The sequence below is a fragment of the Schistocerca nitens genome, chromosome 3 (assembly GCF_023898315.1).
Source record: "Schistocerca nitens isolate TAMUIC-IGC-003100 chromosome 3, iqSchNite1.1, whole genome shotgun sequence".
In the NCBI taxonomy this organism is placed as follows: Eukaryota; Metazoa; Arthropoda; class Insecta; order Orthoptera; family Acrididae; genus Schistocerca; species Schistocerca nitens.
The window spans coordinates 329,061,773-329,088,825 of NC_064616.1; the positions used below are offsets into that span (position 1 = coordinate 329,061,773).

General features: G+C 38.0%; 1 protein-coding gene across 7 annotated transcripts in view; it reads left to right on the forward strand.

Moving 5' to 3' along the window:
* The first annotated feature begins 3,697 nt into the window (after positions 1-3,697).
* LOC126248290 (myb-like protein O) overlaps positions 3,698-27,053 on the forward strand; it is a 94,158-nt gene continuing 70,802 nt past the window's right edge. For 6 of the 7 annotated variants that reach the window (XR_007545457.1, XM_049949144.1, XM_049949148.1 and 3 more), the window contains exons 1-2: positions 3,698-3,832; positions 23,892-24,746. Coding sequence is in view for 6 of the 7 variants with exons in the window: in XM_049949144.1 (XP_049805101.1) it covers positions 3,793-3,832; positions 23,892-24,746 (895 nt within the window). In the remaining variant the exon portion in view is untranslated. Of the gene's footprint in view, positions 3,954-23,891; positions 24,747-27,053 lie in introns of all 7 variants that reach the window. The other variant, XM_049949145.1, reaches the window with a different exon arrangement.

Genomic DNA, 27,053 nt, shown 5'->3' on the forward strand with positions numbered 1-27,053 from the left:
ACTCGTGTTACTGATACAGGTCTGTCTTCATCCAGAACTGACGTTAAAGCGTCCAAAATTGCTGCCTCGGTCGTCACTCTGAAGGTTCTGGTTTCCATTTGACTTCTGTAGTGTTCTGCTATTGCCTGCCTTTCCACTGGGTGAAGGCCATCCCCACCAAAAAGACATAATTCTTACTTGCTACAGACATGATCTTGACCAATTCCTGAACTAAACTAATACGTTACGTTATTTAAATAAAGAAGAGTCATAAAGATTTGGTTACGTTCAGATCATTTACAATAATTACAAATGAGGGGTTGTTCATAAAAAAATAAGTTAGTTCTCTTGCTCAAGTGCACTCAAATTTAATGACTACAGATTGTCCTTACATATCGTTTAAACAATTATTTAGGCGTACCTGTACCTGACGGAAATGTCTTTCAGTTCTCTGTTAAATTGTAGTGTCCGTTAACACATGCGACTGACCATTTTTAAATTAGCACTGTTTTTAATAGCATTTGGAATCAACATTTAAATAAGGTTACTGGCAAAATAGTAAACTGTTCATTAAATAAATACACAAGTATGACAAAGTATGAGGTACTCATGTTGTCTTCATTTCCTGTGTAATTGTGGTGGATACGATGTTCTGGCAAACATTTGTATGACGAAACAGATATAAAAGACATCGTAAATCAATAAATAAAATAGATACACATACATAGCTTTCAGGGATGATAGCTGTAGTACAATGCTGTCATCTGAAATATTGTTTGTTGAAATCGCAAGAAGCAGTTAAAAGTTGTTAATTCAGAGGTTCATTGATTAATTCTTTATTTACTGTGAAATATTAACTTCTATTGTCTTAAAGATATTGACATGTTGTTGTGTCATATGATGGGCCTCATTTTCCTGAAATTGCAGGTGTATTCAGATTCGTTTTTATGTGTAACTGCTACTTATTGTCGAAGTTTGGAGAGCTGTAACTCAGCCATCCTTAAGATTGACACTCTGCCATTTCCTGGAGCATTACCTGTTGTACAAAGGCCATGTGAGCAACAACCATCCAAATTCCCAGCTTTGGGATTTACCCATTTCCAGTGATGCTGATCGTCTCTCCATGTAGCTGGCCAGAAACCGTCAACTAGCCATTCTGGCCACAGCGTGCCCTGTGCCCTGGGCCTGCCAGCATTCAGCCATGCAACAATTCATTTCTCCTCAATGCCATACCTAGGTGGATGAATAACTCGCCCACACACTCGTAACTTCACAAACGATACCAAACTGGCAATCATGGTAGACACCAACCAGAAGGCAGTTGGTGTGACATTACAAAAGAGGATAAATGATGACTGACAACCTTTGTCGTTTTTTCACGCCTCTTGACAGAAGCATAGCATAAATGGAGCGCTACAGACGGTGAATTACTAGCCATTGATAAAGCGGTAAGTTCTTCAAAGAATACCTGTATGGCAAGCACTTCACAATCTATACAGATGATGCACCTCTTACAGTGTTCTTTTCTAAAACAACAGACCTAGCATCAGCCTGTCAATGTCACATAGCGAACTTCATAACACAATACCCCACAGACGTTAAACACATAAGCCACATGAATAATGTTGCAGCTGATTATTCATCACATAGTTGTGCCAGCGTCAAGGCAGTCTGCTGGGGTAAATTGCAGTTGATCAAAAGGAAGACTCTGAGTTGGCTCAGTTGTTCGCTAATCAATCTCATTATTGTTAGGCCTTCGATCAGGAAGGAAGACTTAGGTTGTTCACTGGCAGAGGTGATGTCTGGCGAGCAAGTATGCCTACCTGCCGATATAGTGACCGACAAACCTACAATCCTACCGTCTGAGGAACACACGCCCAGTTTTGGTAGACAGTTGAAAGAGAGAATGTCACGGACCAACACAAGTCCTCCGCAACATCAAGGCAACAAAGCAGTTTTCATACACAAGAATCTGGTCGTATCAATGCACGTCTGGCTATGGGATGACACCATACATCCCCCTCTCTGCCAACCATAAACAGGTCCATTTCGACTGCAGCACAAATTGCCAAATGACTTCATGATAGACTGGAACAGAAATCATGAAAGGGAGCAGCTGAACCCTCTCACCTCAATGCACAGAACAACGGGACTGTAAGTGTGGCCACTAAAAATCACCACCTTCGGGGATCACACAGACCTCGGTCTACAGACCACACCGTACCACGTACAGATCCTCGACCTATTGCTCCAGTGATCACATGGGCCGGAAGAACCATTCGCCACCAGTACCTGGACATAGACGGCAGTAATATGTCTCAGTGTGTTTTATCTTTTGTATATACTTCTTAGTTTATTGTGCTGGTGCTCGCTCTCAATATGTTTTGGCACTAACCCACCATGTTTGTAATTTGTGCTTTAGCGCAAATATATTAAGTTATCTTGCAAGTGTGGAGATTATTCTTTATCGCCATCAGTTCTGTTTAGTTAAGGTAGATAACTAAAGACTAATAGAAAATGCAGATCATATAACTTAATGAATGAACGAGTGCAGAGCTTCCTCTGGCTTCGAAAATTTTGGAGCTCTTCTGTATATCACTCCCTCAAGCTAGGTTCACACACGCAACCAATGTGATGCTACAGCTTGTGGTTTTCTGTAGTGGCATCGTCAGCTACCGTTCACATAGGACGCCACCAATTCTAAATAGTTGTACAGCTTTCAACATCGTGTCGACTCAGAACAAATGAATAGGTATTAATGTTATAGTGCAGATTACAGCATTACAGCTGTGACAAGAGTTAAATACAAGGAAGACGAATCCCAAATGTTATACCCAACAATATATTTCGCACAGTAATAAATCAGGGACCACAAGCATATTTACAAAAGAAACAACATTCAAAGAAGAAAGTGCTGTCTGCTATGGCAAACTAACCACCAGCTGGCACGCAAATATCATCTGTCGGCACATAACTCTTCTTAGAATCTCATTGTACTCGTTAATGTAGGTCTCACAGATCACGAAGTTCGTACGACTCTTTTTCTTTCGTAACTTATTAAGTTTATTTGGGTAGGCCTACATCGTCGGTTTACAAAAGTGCACACGCACACACACACAGCTACAGAAAAATAAACATATATTTTTGTTAGTTCCAGAAACTGCGAAAGTGTACCTGCCGACCACTCTTTTAGTTGGTTGGTTGATTTTAGGAAGGGGACCGAACACTGAGGTCACTGGTCCCATCGGATTAGGGAAGGAAGTCGGCCATGTCCTTTCAAATTAACCATCCCGGCATTTGCCTGAAGCGATTTAAGGATATCACGGTAAGCCTAAATCAGGATGGCTGGATGCGGTTCGAACTGTCGTCCTCCCGAATGCGAGTCCTGTTTGCTAACCACTGCGCTACCTCGCTCGGTGCCACTCTTTTGACTTTTTTCGGTAATAAGACGAAACCACACCGAACTGTGACAGAATGCCCGTATTTCGAAATACAGCCACCAGGGAGCCGTGGTGGAAGGAAAGTGGCGTAACAAAGTACAACCAAGTCGAACATTTTGTGTCATGACAAAAGATGCATTTTGTAAGTTGCGCCACTAAAAACTGAAAGATCGCGTATGCAACTGCTGTATGCCAGTAGCTGTGCGACACTTTTGTTGCGTTTGTTTACCCGGCTTTACGTTATTTCTTTAAAGTAATTTATATTATCAACAAAAGATCGATATAAACCTTACAGCTCGAGATTCTGGTCGTTGTTCACGATTGTTTGTTTCTATTGGTTGTTCTGCTATTTCTCTCTGACTCAAAACTCAATATGTCGGTATACATGATGGGAGTAGTCAGGTGTCGGATAGGTGGGTAGTGTACTGGTTGTGGGACTTTCTTATAAGGGTTCAGGTGGTGGTAACTATTTGTTGATAAATAAAGTGTGCACATTACAAAGAATGGCAAACAAACTAAGCGGGGATGTCAAAGGTTAGTGTTCTAACTCTAACAGCTATGTGTTTTGTACATTGGCGGGCTGGCCCCTCAGAAAATACACATTTAATATGTCAAAAACCATAGCACAAGTCTGTGTATAGCCAGTGTACAAATAACTGTCATCTTGTGCCTAGAATTCGTTAGTTAAGAGTATTTACTTGTACATATTCTGCTGGTTTACGTGATTAGCATAGAGGTAATGACATTTGTCAGTGACGTTTACGGTATAGTTTGAAGACATGTTTACCAGCGGAACGTGTTTGCTATTTCATATTTATTTACATTTTATGAAACCACATCAGAGATACAAGATTAGAGTCGGTACATAATTTTACCGAAAATTTACACTATTTAGCTGCATGTATCAGGAAAACGCGTAAACTGATACAAATCTTTTTTTATATCGCAAACGATAATCCTGAATGAGAAACGTCCAAGAGTAAATGTATTGAGATTTTGATGTTAGTGTGCATGGCTGCCTCCCAGGGTGTGCCTATGTTTCGCCTTCGTATTGTTATCTCAGTAATCAAACGTTAGGTATAAGTTTCAACAGTATGAAATCGAATAATAAAAAAAGTGCATAGTACATGTCTATAAAGACTTCATTTATTTATTCCTTCATCCAGTCATATAAATTCTCTATTGTATTTATGTGGTCAAAACAGACACTATTTCTTTAATATTTATACGTAATTTCACAAAAACCCATAAAAATACAAGTTATACTCAGTAACTTGTAGAATGTGTACACAAAATCAATCCAAAATTTTGCACACATCCTTATTGAGATCGAAACATGTTTAAATCCATTTTTGCAGTTTCACTTCTGCAGCTGTGCACTGAACCATACTGATAAAGGGGGAGGGGGGGGTGTTCAAAGTGATAGTCTTCATCATGAGGCATGGGACTGGATTCAGGATATGCTGCGCCCCCCCCCCCCCCCCGTCCGCTCCCCCTCCTCCCCACGCCCGCACTTTAGTAAGAATAATCAAGAGCAGTGTATTAACCACTAGGCATCTGTGACACAGTAAATGTAAATGTGACAGTAAGTTGCATCTGGGGGAAGGGGCAATACAGTAAAAGACTGTGAATCATGGAATCCCTGGTTCCATGCCTGTCTGCAGCATTATGGTGCCTGGAACATATTAGAAAGAGCAACACTGGGATATTCCATTCTTTCTTTCATTGACTAGAAAGTGTACAGTTCTTGTTTTATGAGTGCCCAGATATCTTAATTTCTCCCGCTGTCTAGTTTGCATGCAGGCATAGTCTTTTAACCTATATATAGAAAGTGAAACTAAGTAACCTCTAAATTTATTTCTTAATGTGGATGCCTTTTCTGTGCAACCTTTTCCTTGTGGTCTTTAATTGGATAAAACCTACCAAACTATTAAGGGTACTTATTGCTTAATTTAAGCACTGGAAACATGTATATGGTTATTTAACTGAGCAGTACAGTTTGTTTTCAGATGTATGATTTTTCATTTTTGCAGTTGTGTGTATATGGTGTAAGGCAAATATATTAATTTGTACAGTTTTATTTGTATGTATGGATGTTATCTTATTTGCATTTACAAACAAGAGACAAGTTATTCTCACTGAAATATTTGTTCAGAGGCTGTTGTTCCAATTATACTTCAGTGTCTCCTTTTTGCTATGAGTGAAGCATTATCTACATGCATTACTAAATTGTCATTTATGTTGGCATTCCATTGTAATGATTATTACATTTGCAAGCATAAAAAGCTCAAAACTATCACATTTATTTATTTATAATGCCATGGATCCAACTGAGAATTTCACATGGATGTAGTGTGTGTCAATTTTTACTTTGTCAATGACAAGTACTTATACACTGTGTTTACAAGTAAAGATTAGAAAGTTATGTAACTACTACAATGATCCATAACACAATATGATGAAATGAGAAACCTTAGGCCTACAGATTACAAGGTATAAAACATGTTGCTGTTGTTGTTGTGGTCTTCAGTCCTGAGACTGGTTTGCTGCAACTCTCCATGCTACTCTATCCTGTGCAAGCTTCTTCATCTCCCAGTACTTACTGCAACCTACATCCTTCTGAATCTGCTTAGTGTAGTCATCTTTTGGTCTCCCTCTACGATTTTTACCCTCCATGCTGCCCTCCAATGCTAAATTTGTGATCCCTTGATGCCTCAGAACATGTCCTACCAACCGGTCCTTTCTTCTTGTCGAGTTGTGCCACAAACTCCTCTTCTCCCCAATTCTATTCAATACCTCCTCATTAGTTATGTGATCTACCCATCTAATCTTCAGCATTCTTCTGTAGCACCACATTACGAAAGCTTCTATTCTCTTCTTGTCCAAACTATTTATCGTGGCTACACTCCATACAAATACTTTCAGAAACGACTTTGTGACACTTAAATCAATACTCGATGTTAACAAATTTCTCTTCTTCAGAAATGCTTTCCTTGCCATTGTCAGTATGCATTTTATATCCTCTCTACTTCGACCATCATGTTATTTTACTCCCTAAATAGCAAAACTCCTTTACTACTTTAAGTGTCTCATTTCCTAATCTAATTCCCTCAGCATCACCCGACTTAATTCGACTACATTCCATTATCCTCATTTTGCTTTTGTTGATGTTCATCTTATATCCTCCTTTCAAGACACTGTCCATTCCGTTCAACTGCTCTTACAGGTCTTTTGCTGTCTCTGACAGAATTACAATGTCATCGACAAACCTCAGAGTTTTTATTTCTTCTCCATGGATTTTAATACCTGCTCCGAATTTTTCCTTTGTTTCCTTTACTTCTTGCTCAATATACAGATTGAATAACATTGGGGAGAGGCTACAACCCTGTCTCACTTCCTTCCCAACCACTGCATCCCTTTCATGCCCCATAGTAAATTAAATATGAAAAGGTCATATAACCCAGAGAGTTAAATATAAGCAGTTAACACTATGTGACATGCATGTTCAGCTTAATGTTCAGTTTATATGATAATACATCTTATTTTATTTTAAGACAGTTTCTCACTGTGTTTCATAAACTCTTCCAAACTGTAAAATGACATGGCTAAAAGAAATTGCCTCAGAAGCTCTTTAAATGTACATTTGTTGGCTATTTCACATTTGATATCTGGAGGAAGAGCATTAAATATCTTTATACCAGAGTACTGTACACCCATCTGCACAACCTTCAATTTTTTACCTTCAGTATGGAAATCATGTTTCCTCCTTGTGTTGTACTGATGGTATTCACTGTTACATTTGTATAAATCAGTGTTTTTACTTATGAAACACATAAGTTAATATATGTGTTGAGAAATAGTTGTAAGAATTCCCAGATTCCGGAATAGGCTTCTGCAACTGCATCTACACCACACATCACTCTTACAACACGCTCCTGAGCATTGAATATTTTCTTTGCAAGGGGTTGATTTCCCCAGAAAATAATTCCATATGCTATCAAAGAATGGAAGTAACCATAGTACGCTGCTTTTTTAATGCTTAAGTTTGCACTGTCAGAGATGATTCGCATTGCAAAAATTGAAAAGCTGAGTTTCTTGTAAAGAAATAAATTTAAAATAAAGTGATTGATAGGAATTGCCTGTGTAAGCAGACTGGCTTCTGTAATTGAGTTTTGATGAGAAAAGTGCATAATCTTGTGAAAATAATGTTTCTTTTTTTTCCGTGAAGAAAGTAGTGTAACACGTGTTAATTAAAATGGACTTCTAAAACCACATCAGGGTAAGGGAGTTAAGATCTTCAACCTTGATGATAAAATTCTGAGGTACAAGTAAAAAATGGATTTACTATTTATTGCAGAGCAAGTAATTTTAATATTTAACAAAATGTTTAAAAGGTAAATATAGTGTATCGGGTATTGCACAGATTGTAACGGGTGTTAATGAACATCATTGTTATGAATTCCAGACTTGTTTCCGTTCTAAACTGTAACTCAGAATCTTTTTGACATTAACATTATTGATTCAGTTTTCTAGAAGAAACAAAGTTACTTTTTTCAAGGTTCTGAGAGCAGTTGAGTTGTATTAAGCCTATGTTTCTGAAACATCAGTATTTTTGCACGATTCATAAAAAAACCTCCTTCCTTTTATTGTAATATTGGCATAGGTAACATAGCCATAATATTATTTAATTTTAGATAAGAAACATCATTTGCTTTTGATTTAAATAATGTTTTAATGCTTTCGCAAGATTGTGAAAACATATTCACGTCACAGTCTTCATCCACAGCACTTTGTCATACACCAACATATTTATATTAGTTTAAATTCCTTAAATTCTCTTTGCAGCTTACAGCAGCAACTTAAACTAAAACAGTCTGCATTCATTCCTCCACTTTTACATTGCCAAGCTCTTCTTCACAATCCACAATCAGAGTAGAATTGGGTTGTAGTGAAGCCTTGTTCTTGCACTTAGTTCCTCAACTTCCAGGGCACAAATACCAACTTTCTTTACGTCTGACAGACATACATTAGATATTGAGATACTCTTCACATGCTTCTTAAGGTAAGCATGGGAATCTTCTGCTGATGAAACAATAATTCTTCTACATTTCACAGCCATCCATACACTATGGTTTACATTGCCACCAATCCCATCCACAGCAGTATGTGTCATTGTTTCAGTTTGCTGATGTGTGTTTGGTTGCTTGCATCATGTGAAGCAGTCAACCAGCCATGTACCCACAAACTGCCACAATGACACGCACTATAACAAAGAATTAAAATGCAATAGAATTTCCTATTCTTTATCGTGCTTACCCCTTAGACTTCAGCAATACAACTTGTACTGAGTTAATGTTGCTCATTGTATAAAAATGTAATTTACGATGTTCATTTGCACAGCATAAGTTATTAATGCTCAATTACATGGCTCTCGACAATTGTCACATCCACACAAACCTATGCCATCATAACCATATTACCTTTAATACTGTAAGATTGTGTATTTTAATTATTGTGTATAATACTGTCCATTGCCTAAAATTCAGTTACAATGTTAAAAAATGTTTGTTGCCCAACATAAATGAAGAGTGCTCGGTTTAACAGTTTCTCAGCCAATGTCAAGACCTCACTAAATTTAGCATTATAACAATGTAAACTGTAATATCGTGTAGTTTAATTATTTATTGTACTTAACATTGTCCATTGTGCAAAGCGTAATTTTAACATTAAGAAACAAGTTTGTTGCACAAAACACTATGAAAGTGGATTGTATCTTTGCTTTAAGGTTCAGTTACCGTAGAACTAGTGTCCCATTCAGACACTAGGCATTTGTTTCCCGAAGATGGCTCAATAAGTCAAAAACTATTTTGAAATAAACAAAAACAATGTACTTGTTATTCAACCTTAAAAATATCTCCTCTGTACATTGGATCTTTTTCCAGATAAGAGATTTTTGACTAACTTAACATCCTGTATGCCAGGTGTGTGCCCATTAATTTCATCACTGCAGAACAACTCCTGAATGGCTAATTTGACATTATCCATCAAAGTTGATAATTTGCTGGTTTTCCTAGGGGCTGAAGGCATTGAATGTCCAACAAAGTCAACTACAATTTTTTTTTAAGAAAGCTGGTTACTTACTGGGACTAATTGTAAAACATTTTTAGCTTTATACACTGCTCTTCCAAAAGACTGAGCAGAAGTCCTAATAGATGAGGCAGAAGTATGTGCAGTTCAAACTGCACCTTTTTTCTTTTTCTGCCTATGCAGTCTTTCTCTTTCTTGAATCTACCTATGCAGCCTTACTCTTTCTTGAATCTGTCTTCTATTTTCTTCTTCAAGCTTACCTACATTTTCCTTCGCTTTCAGTCTTCTAGCTTTGTCACATTCCTTTTCTTTTTCTGAATATTACCTCCACTTCACTGGATCAGATTTCGGCTTTCCCTGATACTACACCATTTGGTCAGACTTAACAGCTATTGTTGAAGGCTCCATTTTATTAAAATGTAATGTAGCAGAGCATTAAAATAAAAAAAAAATGCACAATGAATTATTCAGTTATTAAAATTTTAATTAAAATTTAAACTAATTAAATTATTATGTAATTCAGCATAATATTTTTAGGTTAGATAATATTTTATCTGGAAACCACACATAAATGCTATGTGATTCTCAGTACAAAATTTTCTCAACAATCTTCTCTGACTTCCTGTTGCTGTGAAATAAGCACTGTTACAGCTAGTTTGGGTACGTGGCAGACAACATTGTGGTATGTTTACTGTTTGAAATTATTTTTAAAGTTAGTCGGAAGTCAGTAAGTGCTCTTAGTATCTAACACTATGAGTATAGTCTCGGTAATTTGCACTCAGTTTTAAGGAAAGGCTATTTTTCCGTGCCTCTCAATGTTTATGATGAAATATCTACTAAACTACCTAACAACGAAAACAGCGAATTGTTAACAAAATTATTTAATTGGATAGATAAAAAATCTACTCACCAAGCGACGGAAGAACAGACAAGTAAAAAACGGTTGTAATTACCAAGCTTTCGGAGCCAGTGGCTCCTTCTTCAGGAAGAAGGGGAAGGAAAAGGGGTGAAATAAAAGGACTGGAGATGTCTAGGAAAATGTGTAGATTTTGGGAAAGTCCCCCAGAACTGTGGGTCAGGGGAAAATTACCATTCAAGATGAGAAGGAAGTTTCCTTCCAGATGATGCTGTAATTTATCATGTAGTAAAGTCATGAGAAGATCAAAACAAATTGCAAATAGATTTAGAAAAGGTATCTGTATGGTGCGAAAATTGGCAATTGACCCCAAATAATGAAACGTGTGAGTGCTAAAAGGGATACATTAAACTACGGTTACATGGTAAGTCACCCAGATGTAAAGGCCAGAAATTCAACTAAATATCCAAGAATTACAATTACGAACAACATAAATTGTAAAGAACACAGAAGATGATATTGGGAAGGCAAACCAAAGACTGTGTTTTGTTGTCAGAACACTTGGAAGAGGCAACAGATTTACTAAAGAGACTGCCTACACAACACTTCTCCATTCTCCATTCTCGTTTAGGCATACTGCTGTGCAGTGTGGGATGGTTACCATACATGTTTAATGGAGTACATTGAGAAAGTTGAAATAAGGGCAGTATATTTTGTATTATCGAGAAGTAGAGAAGTGTGTGTCACAGACATAATACAAGATTTGGGGTTTACATCATTAAAACAAAGATGTTTCCAATTGCAGTGTGATCTTCTCATAAAATTTCAATCACCAACTTTCTCCTCTGAATGCAAAAATATTTTTTTGATGCCGATCTACATAGAGAGAAATAATCATCATAATAAAATAAGGGAATCAGAACTTGCATGGCAGGATATAGGTGTTCGGTTTTTCCCACACGCTGTTCTTGTGTGGATTAATAGAGAATTACTGTGAAGGTGGTTGGATGAACCCTGAGCCTGGCATCTCAGTGTTATTTGCGGCATAGCTATCTAGATGTTACAGTTACATATTTTGTTGAAATCTGACCAAAAAAGATATATTTTTAGTAATTAAAATATTACATATTTTTAAAAACAAAGCTTATTTGGAAGAAGTACAGTCTTTAAGCTATTTATGAACAGCATTTGTAATTATGTAAGTCAGTTTGAAAAAACCAGTCATGAAGGTTCACTTTGAGGTGGATTGGCTATATGGGTGAAGAGGATAAAGAGAAATGTTCAACGAGTCATCAACTTTGGCCAGTGATGTAATGTTGATGGCTGGTGTCACATAACCTTTTGGATTATGTATTCAGTTTTGTTTTTAGTTTGTGAGGCCAACAAATGTGATAGTAAAAAATCTGATTGTGGTGTCAGACTGATCTGTTGCTTAGCCCACTTGAAAATTCGCCAGTAACATCACATTGTAGCTACCATATTGTTTACAGTATATGTCTCGTGTTTCTTATGTCACTGGTTGAAGCTGACGACTCGTATCAGACATTCCCTCTGTATACACTGAAGGTATATAGTTGACATACAGAAAGAGGGAAAGGTTCATGGAATTGATCGCTGAGGTACACCATACTTCACTACCTGTAAACAAGTGTGTACATTTACGGTAATGTCATTCATTTTGCATCCACTTCCTCTCAGTCACATAGATGATTTTATGCTGTCAGCCGTTTTGCCCATGATGCCGTAACAGTTTATTTTGTGTATTGTGTATTGCAACATACGCAACAGAATATGATTCAAAGGTTATGGAAAACTTAAGAGACTTCTTCTTCTTCTTTGGCACTACAGCCCTTTGTGGGCCTTGGCCTCCTCAACAATCATCCTCCATGTCTCTCTGTTCTCAGCTATTTTCTTCTATACATGGATCCCCATGTTGGCAAGGCCAGCCAGCACATTGTCCATCCATCAAGCTCTTTGTCTGCCCTTCCTTCTGGTGGAATATAGTCTGGCATTCATTTTTGTTTTTAGTTGGTGAAGCCAACAAATGTGATCGCAAAAAACATGATTGTAGTGTCAGACTGATCTGTTGCTTAGCCCACTTGAAAACTTGCCAGTAACATCACATTGTAGCTGCCATATTGTTTACCGTATGTATCTCATGTTTCTTATGTCACTGGTCGAAGCTGACGACTCTTATCACACATTCCTCTGTATACACTGAAGGCATGTAGTTGACATGTAGAAAGAAGGAAAGGTGTCATGGAGTTGATCATTGAGGTACACCACACTTGACTAGCTATAAACGAGAGTGCACAATTAAAGTAATGTCGTTCATTTTGCATCCACTTGCTCTTAGTCACATAGATGATTTTATGCTGTCAGCCTCTTTGCCCATGTTGCAGTAAAAGTTTATTTTGTTTATTGTATATTGTAACATACATGACAGATTACTATTGAAAGGTTAGGGAAAACTTGAGAGACTCTTCTTACCTTATTTAATGCATCAGTTACCTTAGCTATAAAGTTAGCTGTTGTGGTTATTGTAGATGTATATTTTCTTAGGTCATGCTGTGCCTTGTAGAGTAGACCAATGTTATTTCATGTAAAATGTAACGTACTATCATTCAAGACATTTCCCACAATAGACAAGGCAGATGTAATAGTAATTGGCCTCTAAGTTTCCAGATTATTCTTATCATTGGCCGTGTACAATGAGGTGATAAAAATTGTGGTTTACGTCTTAATATAGTGTCGGACTTCCTTCTTCCGGCGCCGTGCAGCGTCTTGATGTGGCATGGACTCGACAAGTCGTTGAAGTACCCTGCGAAAATATTGAGCTATGCTGCCTCTATAGCTGTCTATCATTGTAAATGTGTTGCCGGTGCAGGATATTGTGCACAAACTGACCTCTCAGTTATGTCCCGTAAATATTTGATGGCATTCATGTTGGGGGATGTGGGTGGCCAAAACATTTTCCGGCCTGTTCTTCATACCAATCGCGAACATTTGTGGCCTGGTGACATGGCACATTGTCATCCATAAAAATTCCATCCTTGTTTGGGAACATGAAATGCTACAAATGGTCTCAAAGTTGCCAAACATAACCATTTCCAGACAGTGATCAGTTCACTTGGACCAGAGGACCCAGTCCATTACACTTAAACATGGTCCACACCATTATGGCGCCACCACCAGCTTCCGCAGAGCCTTGTTGACAATTTGGGTCCATGGCTTCATGGGGTCTCCCCCTAACACTCAAATCCTACAATCAGCTCTTATCAACTGAAGTCAGGATTCACCTGACTAGGCCACAGTAATCTAGGGTCCAACTCATACAGCCACAAGCCCAGGGGAGCCATTGTAGGCAATGTTATGCTGTTAGCAAAGGCCTTTGGTTGGTCGTCCACTGCCATAGCCCATCAACACCAAATTTCACTGCACTGTCCTAATGGATACATTTGTCGTATGTCCCACATTGATTTCTGTGGTTATTTTTAGCAGTGTTGCTTGTCTTTTAGCATTCACAACTCTACACAAATGCCACTGTTCTCGGTCATTAAATGAAGGCCACCGACCACGGTGTTGTCCATGGTGAGAGGTATTGCCTGTAATTTGGCATTCTCAGCCCACTCTTGACACTGTGGATCTCAGAATATCGAATTCCCTAACAATTTCTGAAACGGAGTGTGCCATGCATCTAGCACCAGCTACAATTCGATGTTCAAAGTCTGTTTACTTCTTTCGAGTGCCAATAATCGTGTTGGAAGCATTTCCACATGAATCACCTGAGTACAAATGACAGGTCCACCAATGCAATGCCCTTTTAACCCTTGTGTATGCAATGCTACCGCCATCTGTATTTGTGCGTATTGCTATCCCTTGACTTTTTGTCACCACAGTGTAAATATGCGCAACCTTATTATTTTTCGGTTATTTAAGAAATATCACATTTTCCATTGTTTAGTTAACATATCGGAAATGTGTCTGACCATTGAGCACAACTACATTAGTAGGTTTTCCACAAAAATCCTGAGTGTTTTTGGGCATCTGTGTGTGTTTTACGTTTGCTACTGGTGATTCATTTGTTGGCCACAGAAAAATGTATTCTCTGACAGCGAAAATGTTCATATTCCTTGATTTGTGGAAGCTACTGGTATCTTTTATGAATTTTTGTTCTACTTCAGCATAGTGTTGATTAAAAATATTCCTGTCATTTGGATTCCTGCCTGCCTGTCTCTGGTATTCAATTACTGCCCCCTTTCATATCAGAACATTTTATCAGAACATTTTCTGTACGCATTTATGGGACCCCATACAGTCTTGGAGATGTTACTCGAACCTGAAATTTCATTTTGGTAAAAACTGAATTGGGTTTCTCTTATTAGCCAACAGTAAGCTTTCTTGTTGTTACAAGTGGGCCATTCCAGACTGAATGCCCTTGTGATCACCACCTGACCATCTCTTGTCTGAATAAGATTTAGCATTGATGTTTCTTACAGAATAAAACTAGGCTGTGGACAACTTAAGCTCAAGATAAACAAAATCCTAGCTTTATGAGGATTTCAGTAGGGGGCTGCAAAATGTGGAATGAGCTCCACAACTACTATGGGCACATTAAACCCAGCTTAAAATTAAAACTTTTTGTGCCCATTTCACTGTTAAAATTTCATTGTTGTATTATACATCATTTTTATGGTACAAGGGATCAATTTTTATTTATTTATTTATTTATTTATTTGGGGGGGGGGGGAGAGATCAGTTGCAATTTTTCAGTCATTTTGTAACTGCAATAACTTTTTATAAAAAAAGGAATACTGGGTCCCCTTTAGTAGTCTCCAGAGGATTTACCTTGGAAAAGGTTTTATATAGAAAAGTTGTGCTTCCTGCCATTTCCGCACATCAAACTGTGTTACAAATGACGTGTCGTGGAGAGATGTTCAATGCAGTCTATCGCTGAAACTGCATAGTTTTGTAATACACAAGTATAAATACAAAAAGCTCCAAATATGGAACATTAGTGTCATCACTGAATTCAAGATGGCAGCTGCTAGATTTGCGTTTGTCAACCAATCACAACACAGGAAACATGGTCCCATCAGGCAGTCATAGTCTACATTTATATTATTGCTTGTCATGAAAATTTTGGCATCAGATTTATGCATTTTAGTGGTACATGTCATATTGATAAATATTATCACATCATTTTTCACTAAATAGCTCCAGTATACAAACACAGCATATATAAGTACATTTTAGGGTAGGTCAGGTGGTCGGCTGTGTCCCGTAGAAGGAATCATAACCCCATACTTCCAAGTAAGAAGGTAGTGTCTTTACAACTACACTGGTTGGTTGGTACATAAAGTAGTGTGTTCTCTTGATTGTAGGCAAATTGCACCATGGTGCCTTCAGGACCATAGAAAATCCACATCTCTATGTTCACCCTTGAACCCATCCAAAAAACAGTGTCAACAAAACACACACACACACACACACACACACACACACACACACACACCGTCCCTCCCCCCGTCCCGTCCCTCCCCCTGTCCCCCCCCTCCCCCCTCCCCCCCTCCCTGAGTGAGTGAGTAAGATGTTGAGCTCAGGAGAATGTCACTAAATTACTGTCATGCACTGTTGATCATGGCATATTTGCTTTTTATGTGACAGTGTGTTATATTTGTCCTCTTTCATTATAAAACCCTAATCTGAGATCCGTAAGCAATCTTTGATTGTGTAATATGCATTACTTATTAAGCATGTTTAGCTGCCTTTTTGAACATGTGTATGTTAATCTTACTCATCTCCCAGGGCAATTTATTAAACATTTTCACTCCCTTATTTAATGCTGTTTTGAGTATTTTTGTTTGTTTTTCTTGATAAATGCAAGTCTAACATGGCTCTTGTTCTTTGATCATGTATAGAAGTGCTAGTGTATTACTAAGTAATGTTTTCCCTGATATGCAACCAGGACTGATAGATGTACTAATCTGGTGCTTGAAAACTGTGTCCATAGTTTGCACCTTTGATCCACAGAAAAGAATCCTTAGCAAAGAACTGAATGCATGGCTGAATGGTACCTCAGGTAAAAGTGCACTTAATGGTGTCAGCAGCTTTTCTGTTGTTTGCTGCTGTTGGTAGCAGTTTGTGGGATAACTCGTGGGAAGTTAACATGACAAATCGTGTCAAATGTAGGAAGTGAATCTCACTCATAATTTCCTATGGTTCATAAGTGGTTAGCTGGTATTTTGTTCTATCCAGGTAGTATGGACCACATTGTCAGAATTTTCAGCAAAAGTGGAAATAAGGCCTAAAAGTAGAGTATTGCAATTACGGATGTACATATCAGGCTGTGCTTTTATGCAAGCATGTTTTCACATTGAGATTCACTGGCTTCATCAGTTCACAGCCAGATTGCCCCATCCCATCCTAATTTAGGAATCAGGCCTCGCTATAGGTCAGTCTGTCAGAACATCTACTTTTTTTCTAGTCGCCAAAGAAATACAAAAATATGTAAGCAATCTTAAAATTCATAACCAGACCAGTAAAAGTTATTGTGGCACACACTAGGCTATATCAAAAGGAAATGTAATCAATTCATGTATTCTGCCAAAAGAAATCATTAGATTCAGTGATTCTCACCAGTTGGCTGTGACCAACCTGAACAATTTGCCAGCATCAGCACACAACACAAGAGTTTTCAAAACTGTAAGTGAACTTTAGCCAGATGTCACCACGTGACAGTAGGTCTTACAAACTGCTGCTGGAACACTAAGCTGATTAGTATGCTGATGACAATTTAACTGAAAACTAAAAACTTTTTCTGTGTTATATTATCTAGAGGTATGTCATCTATGCTTGTTCCTACAGTTCTTTTCCTTCTTTGTGCTGTGAAGCTTGCAATTTGTTTCCTTTATGCTCGCTGTTAATTTTTTATATACTGGCCACTTGTAAGCATCCTCGGGCATTTGATTTAAGTTCTCTATTAGGAGCTACAGTGTTTCAGCATTGGTTATGGTGTTACTGTCATCAGCAAAAAGAACTTTCTCTCCATATCTTATACTGTCTGGAAAGTCACTGATATACGCTGAAGTGCCAAAGAAATTGGTATATGCATGCATATTCAAATACAGAGAGATGTAAAGAGGCAGAATACAGTGCTGCAGTCGACAACGCCTATGTAGGACAACAATTGTCTGGCGCAGTTGTTAGATCGGTTACTGCTGTTACAATCGCAGGTTATCAAGATTTAAGTTAGTTTGAATGTGGTGTTACAGTCCCTGCATGAGCGCTTTGACACAGCATCTCTGAGTCAGCAATGAAGTGGGGATTTTCCCACATGACCATTTCACAAGTGTACCGTGAACATCAGGAAGCTGGTAAAACATCAAATCTATGACATGGCTGCAGCCGGAAAAAGATTCTGCAAGAATGGGACCAACAACAACTGAAGAGAATTGTTCAATGTAACAAAAGTGCAACCCTTCCATAAATTGCAGCAGAGTTCAATGCTTGGCCATCAGCAAGTGTCAGCGTGCAAACCATTCAACGAAACATCATCAACATGGGCTTTTGGAGCTGAAGGCCTACCTGTGTACCCATGATGACTGCACAACACAAAGCGTTACGCCTGGCTGGACCTGTCCACACTGACATTGGACTGTTGATTACTGGAAACATGTTGCCTGGTCTGAAGAGTTTCGTTTCAAATTGTATCCAGCAGATGGATGTGTATGGGTATGGAGACAAGCTGATGAATCCATGGACCCTGCATGTCAGCAGGGGCTGTTCAAGCTGATGGAAGCTCTGTAATGGTGTGGGGCATGTGCAGTTGGATTGATATGGGACCCCTGATGCATCTATATATGACTCTTGACAAGTGACACATGTGTATTTATCCTCTCTGATTACCTGCATGCATTGATGTCCATTGTGCATTCCGACACACTTTGACAATTCCAGCAGGACAATGGAACACCCCACATGTCTAGACTTGCTACAGAGTGGCTTCAGGAACACTCTTCTGAGATTACACTTCTGCTGGCCACCAAACTCCCCAGACATGAACATCATTTAGCATATTTGGGATGCCTTGCAATGTGCTGTTGAGAAGAGATCTTCACCCCCTCATAGTCTTGCGGATTTATGGACAGCCTTGCAGGATTCATGGTGTCAGTTCCCTCCAGCACTACTTTAGACATTAGTTGAGTCCATGCCACGTCATGTTGCGGCACTTCTGCGGACTCGCAGGGCCCCTACACGATATTAGGCAGGTGTACCAGTTTCTTTGGCTCCTCAGTGTATAGTAAGAACAGAATTGGACCCAATAAACTACTTGAACACATGTGTTTGTATGTTTCTTGTCTGACAGTTGGCTCACTAAACATTTTATCATTATCAGATGTGTGAACAAGCTCTATATTTTACACCCTGTTTTCCAGGTAAGACTGGAACTACTCATTTGTTATTGCTCTTATACCGAATCCTTCTAGTTTGTTTAATAGTATTTTATTTTCAATAATGTGTGAAGTCTTGGACCAGTCTAAGAATACACCTGTTACAGTTCTAGTTGTCAAGTGCTTAAAGTACCACTTCTGTAAACTCCATAACGGGTGATAATGTACCATGCTTGATTAGAAAGGTGATGTTTATTCATGTAACTAAGTATTCAGTATATGACTGATTCTGTTATTTTTGAGAATGCAGGCAGTAGTGAAACTGGCCAGTAGTTGTCAGTATTTCTGCACTAGCATACATTTCTTTAGTAAGGACCCAACTGGTGTGTGCTTTAGTTACCCTGTAAAAATATCTGAGCTGAAGGGCTCATTTATTACCTTAGTTAAGGGAATGTGTATGCTGGCTAACCACAACTTCAGAATGGAGACAGCAACCTTATCTACATCTGCTGACTTTTTTAAAATTTCTGTATTGTCTCTCTCTTCTGAGAAACGTCATTGTGCTTCCAGTTTAATTCATTGTGGGTCCCTCATGCGTTTTAGAAATATTTTGGTGCAGCTTCTCTGCAATACCACAGAAATAGCCATTTACGAAATTTGCTAATTCCATGAGAATTTTGTGTTACACTATTTCATTTTTGATTAGCATGTTTGTTAGAAAAGTTACAAATAATACCAACAATAATAGAACTCTAACATTCCACAACACTTTCTCACTTTATATTTTACTTCTTTTTTTCCTTTTCTGGAAAAAGCTACTCCCAAAGCTATACAGTGTATACTACTAACACCTTATCCTCTTTCTGAGCTTATCCTCTTTCTGAGCTCATTATAGAGGGGTCAAAATTATAGTCTGTTTACTGTTAGAAAATAATGTGTGTAGTGTGTACTTTGACTTGGGGGGGGGGGGGATGAGAAATGAATGAAGAGTGTAGCATTATCCTGTTATCATTATTACATAACTTATTTATAAAACAGTGTTGTACACTATGGTAGCACTTTTTTAAACAGTGTGTCCTTGTATTTGGGAGGGTGGAGATGCCAATCTTCATCCAGCCATCCTGATATAGGTTAGCCACAATTTCCCTAAATTATTCCAGACAAATGCAGGCATTGTTCCTGTTATAAAGCCACAGATGACTACATGTCCCATCCTTGTCATTGTAGCTTGTAAATCTATATATGTGAATCACTTTGTTTTTTTTTTTTAAATTGTAATACCAAGGAATGTTCATTATCCTTGTAAAAGAGAACTACAGATAAATAAAACTACAACAACAACAACAACTACTACTACTACTACTACTTCTACTACTACTACTACTACTACTACTATTATTGCTATTACTACACTTGTCTACATTTACCAGATTCTCATTTTCTGACATACCATACAGCCTTGCTTTTATTTTCTGTGTTGTGCATTATTTTGTAATTTAATGATTTTTTTGCATCAAGCAGTACCCTTTTTGTACCTATGATAGTGACTTATGAACTGTGGAGTACTGTAGTGCTTTTGCAAGGAACTGAGAAATTTTGAGTGTGTGGGAGGACTTTTTAATACTCACAGGTATCCATCTATTGTCCTTAATTACTGCTGTCAAAGTGGCTACTTTTAGAAATACTTCCTCAAAAATAAATATAAACAGTGCACATAATTCAGAGAACTTCACATCTACATTGTTTTCTATATACAGTGCATCTCAGATTTGTTTCCAAGTGCCTAGAAAAGTATGTAACTTGCACTCTGAGAAATCCTTTTGCAGTCTTGCTGTTTTGCAGGTTTTACCAAGCCTTTCTTTAGCCTTATTGTCTGGCAGTAATGATCAGAAATGCCATCATCTTTTATAAATACTATACAATTTTTCCTATCAGTATCTGTAAGTACATGGTCTAAGATTGATGCTGAACTTTTTGATGACCTAGAAGCAGTGTTTCCATTTGTACCATGCTAAAAGTATTCAGGAAGTTATTACTAATGTCAACCTTAACACCTATATAGTCATTTCTCAACACAATATTATGTTGTTTAATGTTTTCATCAATTGAGAACCTTACATCTTCTACCGGTTTCGGTCATAAACTATCATCACTGGATGTATGGCAAAACACATCAGTTAAAAACAAATCCCATTTTCCTTTTAAGCTGGAGAAACATAAAGAGTGTCACAGTGAAACCACCCAAACAACTATTGTAACCCGTTCTTGAAATGAACATTCTACATCTTTATTCTTCAGGTCTACTTATGTATTTCTCAACATAGTCACCCCAGTGACAAACACATTTCTCCCAACAAGAGACCAGTTTGCCAATACCTTTAACTTTATGTGTATGTAGTGAGTTAATCAGCTGCTTAGAATTGGTATGAGTTGATGTGAATTTGTTTGTGCTGTGGAGTGCTAGCCAGAGGGCCCAAGGTGCACCGCAGCCAGTCCAGCAAAGCATCTGGTATCGTCTGGCACAGATACAAAGGCAGTTAACATGGCCGGAAATGTGAAAATTGCCAATGCATGCAATTTGGATGGTCATTGCTTGTTTAGCTGAAGAACAGATGATGCACCAAAAAAGGTGGAGTGTCAGACCATCTAAAATATGGCTACTTACAACTCTTAGAAGTACCACAATAAATCACAGTTACATATCAAAGCAACCCAGATAATTACCATGGCATCTCTCTCTTAGACTGCACATACAAGATTTTCTCCAGAATCTATACAAGAGGATCAAAGAGCAACTAGAGGAAGAATTAGGTGAATACCAAGGAGGCCTCAGACCTTGGAGAAATTGTGCAGAACAGATCATCACTTTAAAATTAGCCATAGCATATTACAAGAAACGAAATAAACCTCTTCTAATAACCTTCGTGGACTTTTAAAAAAGCGTATGACTGCATCCATAGACCTTCAGTGTTAAAAATCTTAAGAAATTTCGGGCTCCAACCAAAATTAATCAGATTGATAGAAATCACCTTAACCAACACTGTATCAAAAGTAAAGTTCAGGGGTGAACTCTCTGAACCATTCATCGTAAAAACAGGTTTAAGACAGAGAGATTGCTTGGCACGCCTGCTGTTCAACTGTGCTTTAGAATACATAATGAGGGAATGGTACAAGACTAACCCAAAGAACATCCAAATTGGAAGACCCAAAGACAACATAAGTTTAAATTGTCTGGGATTTGCTGATGACCTTGCTCTCTTGTCCAACAGTATTCAGGAAACCAAACAAAAAGTTATCTCACTACAGGAAATAGCACAAAAAATTGGTCTTGGATTATCCTTTGAAAAAACAGTTGTCATGTTAACTGACCCACCACTCATAAACAAAATTGCCATAGGAAACCAAGAAATCAAAATTGTAGATAAATTTAAATATCTGGGAGAAATCATAACATATAACATCAATGAAAAGACAACATGGAGTAACAGAATAAACAAACTGACTAGAGCACAATATATCACCAAGAACACCTACAACAAAAATATTATTTGTGAATGGTCTAATTGTGGACAAATGTGTATAACATTTCTTTTATTTTAATATTGTTGTAATGTATAAGTTTAATACAGAAAGTGGCCATGTTGAGTCAGAATAATGTCTGTAGAACTTTCAAACTATGTATTTTGGTGGGGATGGCCTTCAGCCAATGAGAATTAGGCAGTGGCAGAACACAACTGGAGTAAAGTGTAGACAGACACTGTTAGAGTGGTGCACTGAGAGGAATGATTGAGGACACTTTATATCAAGTTCTTAAGGAAGGTAGACCTGCCTGTGGATGTAGTGTGATATTCGGTCATGTGGGTGATAGATTCTGGGCAGTGCACAGCTGCTACAATACTTTTAATTTTTGAAGGGACCCTAACTTGTGTGAGGTCGTGGTGTGCTCCAGTGCAGAACCCTTTGACTTATCAGCTTGCGTTATGGAATTGAGAATAGACAGAGTATGAGTTTTTACTTGTTATCTCTTGTGTGTTATTGTTTAAATTTTCATATTGAACTTTGAATTATTTTGAACTTGCAAATATTTCATTTATTGTGATCATGAAATGGATTTAGTTTTTTGGCTGTCTTGGATGACAATTTAGCTTGGGAATTTTGCTACCATACTCATAACACTCTCAATACAAGTTTTCTCCATCTGGTAAGATTATTTTTTGTCTGTATTATAACTGGTTATTTTAAGACCACTTTCCGTGTATTTGTGGTTCCGTGTATTTGTGATTTACTTTCTTAATAAACATTATTCAACAGAATTCTCTCGTGATGTCTACATCAGTTACTGATGTTAGAATAGAACTCTTTTTTATTAAGTTATTCACTTATCTTTTATTTAATATTCTGTTTATTTTGTTAATTTGCAATTCTAATCAAAGCATAGACTTTTTGACTGCAGGACCACAGCTACAGTTTTTTTATTTGTTGGGAGTTAGCTGTTGAGAATGGAAGCAGACATGCAGCTCGACCCTATCATGTTATTGAACTACTAATTTTAAATAGAGATGTGCATAACCTAGTTACCCTAAGGCTTGAACAGAATCGGGTAAAGTCGCAGTTGGTTTGCCCGTATGGGCTGCTGATTAGGAAAGCTACCCAGTGAAGTAGCCACCATGCGACGCCGCATACCACCAATGTAGAGTGTTTTACTTTGTTGACAGAACCACAAACTGGTGTTCAGAAAGATGGTGGTTCAAACTCGCATCCAGCCATCCTGATTTAGGTTTTCCATGATTTCCCTAAATTGCTTTAGGCAAATGCCTGGATGGTTCCTTTGAAAGGGCATGGCCAACTTCCTTCCCCATACTTCCCTAATCTGACAGGACTGATGTCATCGCTGTTTGGTCCCATCACCCCAAATCAACCAACCAACTAAATTTTCTGTTAGTGCATGACAGGCTGTAACAGTAATATCAAAAGGGAAACACATTTTGATATTGTGCAACTATTTAAATTTAATCACATACCAGTTTCCTGCTTTTTAATCCAACATGTGAAGTGGAAAACTAGTATTTCCTTTAATGTATTAATTAAGATAATATTTAACAGAGATGTAATGAAAGTTATTCCTTGCCTTTTCAGGTACTTCAGATTTACAGAAGGAAATGTGCATGAGTTCACTGAAAAGAGCATTAGATGATGTAGAATATAATTCTTGTGGAGCCGAACCACTGAGAAAGAAGACCCGGTTACCTATTTTAAAAAGGCACATACGAAGCAGCACAAATGGTAAAAAAGCCAAAGTAGGTGCCCGTACTCACTGCAGATTACAGAGTAATAAGAAACATTTTCAAAAAGCTCCTCCAAATCATTCATCAAATGGATTGTCATGTACTGCAACCTCACAAGGTTCCGATAATGAACATAAAACAGATGAATCTAGTGATCTTGCCATTAAAAAGAAGCGAGCAAAGCGTTCAGCAGATTCAGATTCCTTGCCAAATCACACAACAGAGGAATCAGATATAAAAAAGCGTAAGGTTGACCAAACAGCCACAGAAACAGAATCAGAAAATTGTCAGGATTCCGCCAAACCATCTAATGAACAGAATACACCAGAGGCAACATGCAGTACATCACAGCGCACAGAATCTCCAAAATTGGTTGCGCGTTTGTGTGGAATTGCAGATTATATGAGAGTACAGCAGAATTACACTTTTCGGAAGAATGTTGCTTTTGCAAGAAAAATTTTCGTGTATTCAAGTGATGGATCTGAATATGATTATGATAACAATGGTACTGGTGATAATGATGATGATGATGGTGATCTGTATGATGATGATGATGGCGATCTGTATGACGACGACGATGATGATGATGATGATGACAATGATGATGATGACGATGATGATTATGAAGATGTTGATCCTGATGCAGAAGTTGTTTCAAAACGACTTAATTTACAGATTGCTGATTTCTTCAAACTGCACCGAAACCGTAAGTGCAAATGTTTTCATTGAATTTTTGTTTTCTGCTCTTGTAGTCATGTTCCGTTTTGGACATTCAAGTGTGTGTGTGTGTGTGTGTGTGTGTGTGTGTGTGTGTGTGTGTGTGTAGGGTGGGAGTAAACAAAAAGTTCACCGTAGATAAAACTTTCCTCTTACACTGGATTATGAAAATATCCTTCTTAAAAGTACTTCATATGATTTACACCATGAATTGAACTTCCTTGTTAGCTATTTAGACTGCAGTTTTACATCTGTGGAGAGAAATTATTTGCACATCAGTAATGATTGATTGCTATATTACTACACATTTTATGGATTCCCGAGGCAAAAAACAGCCAAATTTGTATCTGATGTTTCAGACTTCCATCCCTACTTTAGAAGCAGTTACTAATTATGAACTTTCAGGTTAATTTTATGATACTTCAGTATGACCGAAAATATGTCTCTTCAAAATGACAGGTCTCTCGAACAGCAGTACTTTCTGACAAGCACATTGGTATAACTTTACAAATGTCCTTTGGCATACATAGGACCAACATGAAAGAAATGGAACATTTTTATAAAGATGTAAAATGTTTAAACATTGCTAGCGTTAGCTAGGACAGTTGGTAGAAAAGCACAAGGTTGATGGTCCCCTTCCCCATTCCTATCCAATCCCAGAATATGCTCTATTTCTAACAAACTCATATTCAACAGAGTATTAAGCTCTTATCTTCCTTCTCTCCAATTTCGTTAAAATAGGTGTTAGTGCTACTGCAATATTGTGCTTGCTTGATACTCATTTGCTAGCAATGTAACACATCAAGAAAAGAAGACACTTCAATTGGAGAAAATAAGAACATTCATTTGTTAAGTATATTTGATACATATATGTGTAAAAATTGATTTTGAAGTGTGAGTGAAGGATATTGTTGCCATATTCTTCAGGAAAAGGAAATGACCATTGTGTTTAAGAAGTAATATGTGGCAAGTTTACTGAAATAAAACTTGTCTCACAGACCATATCTAGTAAAAAATTTTTGAAGACTATCAGAAATATAAATTTAGCTGTAAGTCAGTAATATTTTCTCTTACATTACACACACCTGCTTAATAGTGTGTAACACTCCTTTCACCCATATTGATGAAGACAGTGATACATGAAACACAAACAGTTGCAAAGCCATTCTGATCCATGATAGGTCAGCCACAGCCAATAACTCAAGAGACTTTCACATTTTGCTTGAAGCTGTCTGTAGGACTGATGTGTTGAATAGACATTACATCCCTGGAGTGTTCCTCAGAACACTTTCATATAATGCAGGAGAGAGGGGCTAGTACAGTGGGTTTCTTAGGGTACAGGTGGAGGGAAAATATGATCAAATAGTAGATTCTTGAATTATCTGCTGCTGAGGGATGATACCAGATGTATCAAAAGACATGTTTCATCCTCTGTAATCACTCCTGTTTGAGTATACCACTACCATCTGTCAAGATAGTGCCATTCCAACAAATCGAGTTCTTCCTGCTAATGTGTGCCTTGGGTGACATACATGGGGAGGTTTCTTCCACACTCCATAGTAAGGATATGGTGTTGATGGTACGGCTCTTCACCAGTTGTAGGGCATTAAGTTTTTAAGTGATTTGCTGAACTGTGACTCAGCTATGTGCTGTTACAGTACATAGTATTCGATGCTGACTCTGGTCGTGAACATATTGCCCACAGCTATTGATGCTATCTGAGGGGTTTTTCTGTGAATATGGGTACTGATTGTGACATATAAGATGATTAGTGGCTGCAAGACATTGGTAGTGCAGTATTCCGTGCATAAGCCATCCATCATACGATACAATCCAATGCGCTGATATTCTGTGTCCTGTCCATCCCATGCTAGACTGTCACCATGACAATCAGTGCTTGGTCCGACAGCATCTTGGTCACGTGACACACACAAATATTCTGTTCACCATGAAGACAAGAGTTAACCCTCTCAGCAGCTATCTCGAACTTGATTATTTGTGAGTGTATAGTGTAGTTTCATGGTACACTGACTGGGAAAATTTGTTCTGTAAGTGAGACACAGATGTATGTCAACATAAAAAGAAATACCAAATTGTAGAGCAGCCACTTGCCTGGGCGATGGCATATCTGGAAATAACCATCAACCTGGTGTAACAAGAAACATGATTCATCCAATCAGGCAACGTGTTTCCACTAATTCATGGTCCAATCACAATGATTCCAAGGCCACTGCAATTGAAATTATTGGAATCCTTGGGTCAACATGGAACACGTAGGGGTCATATGTTGTGGAGC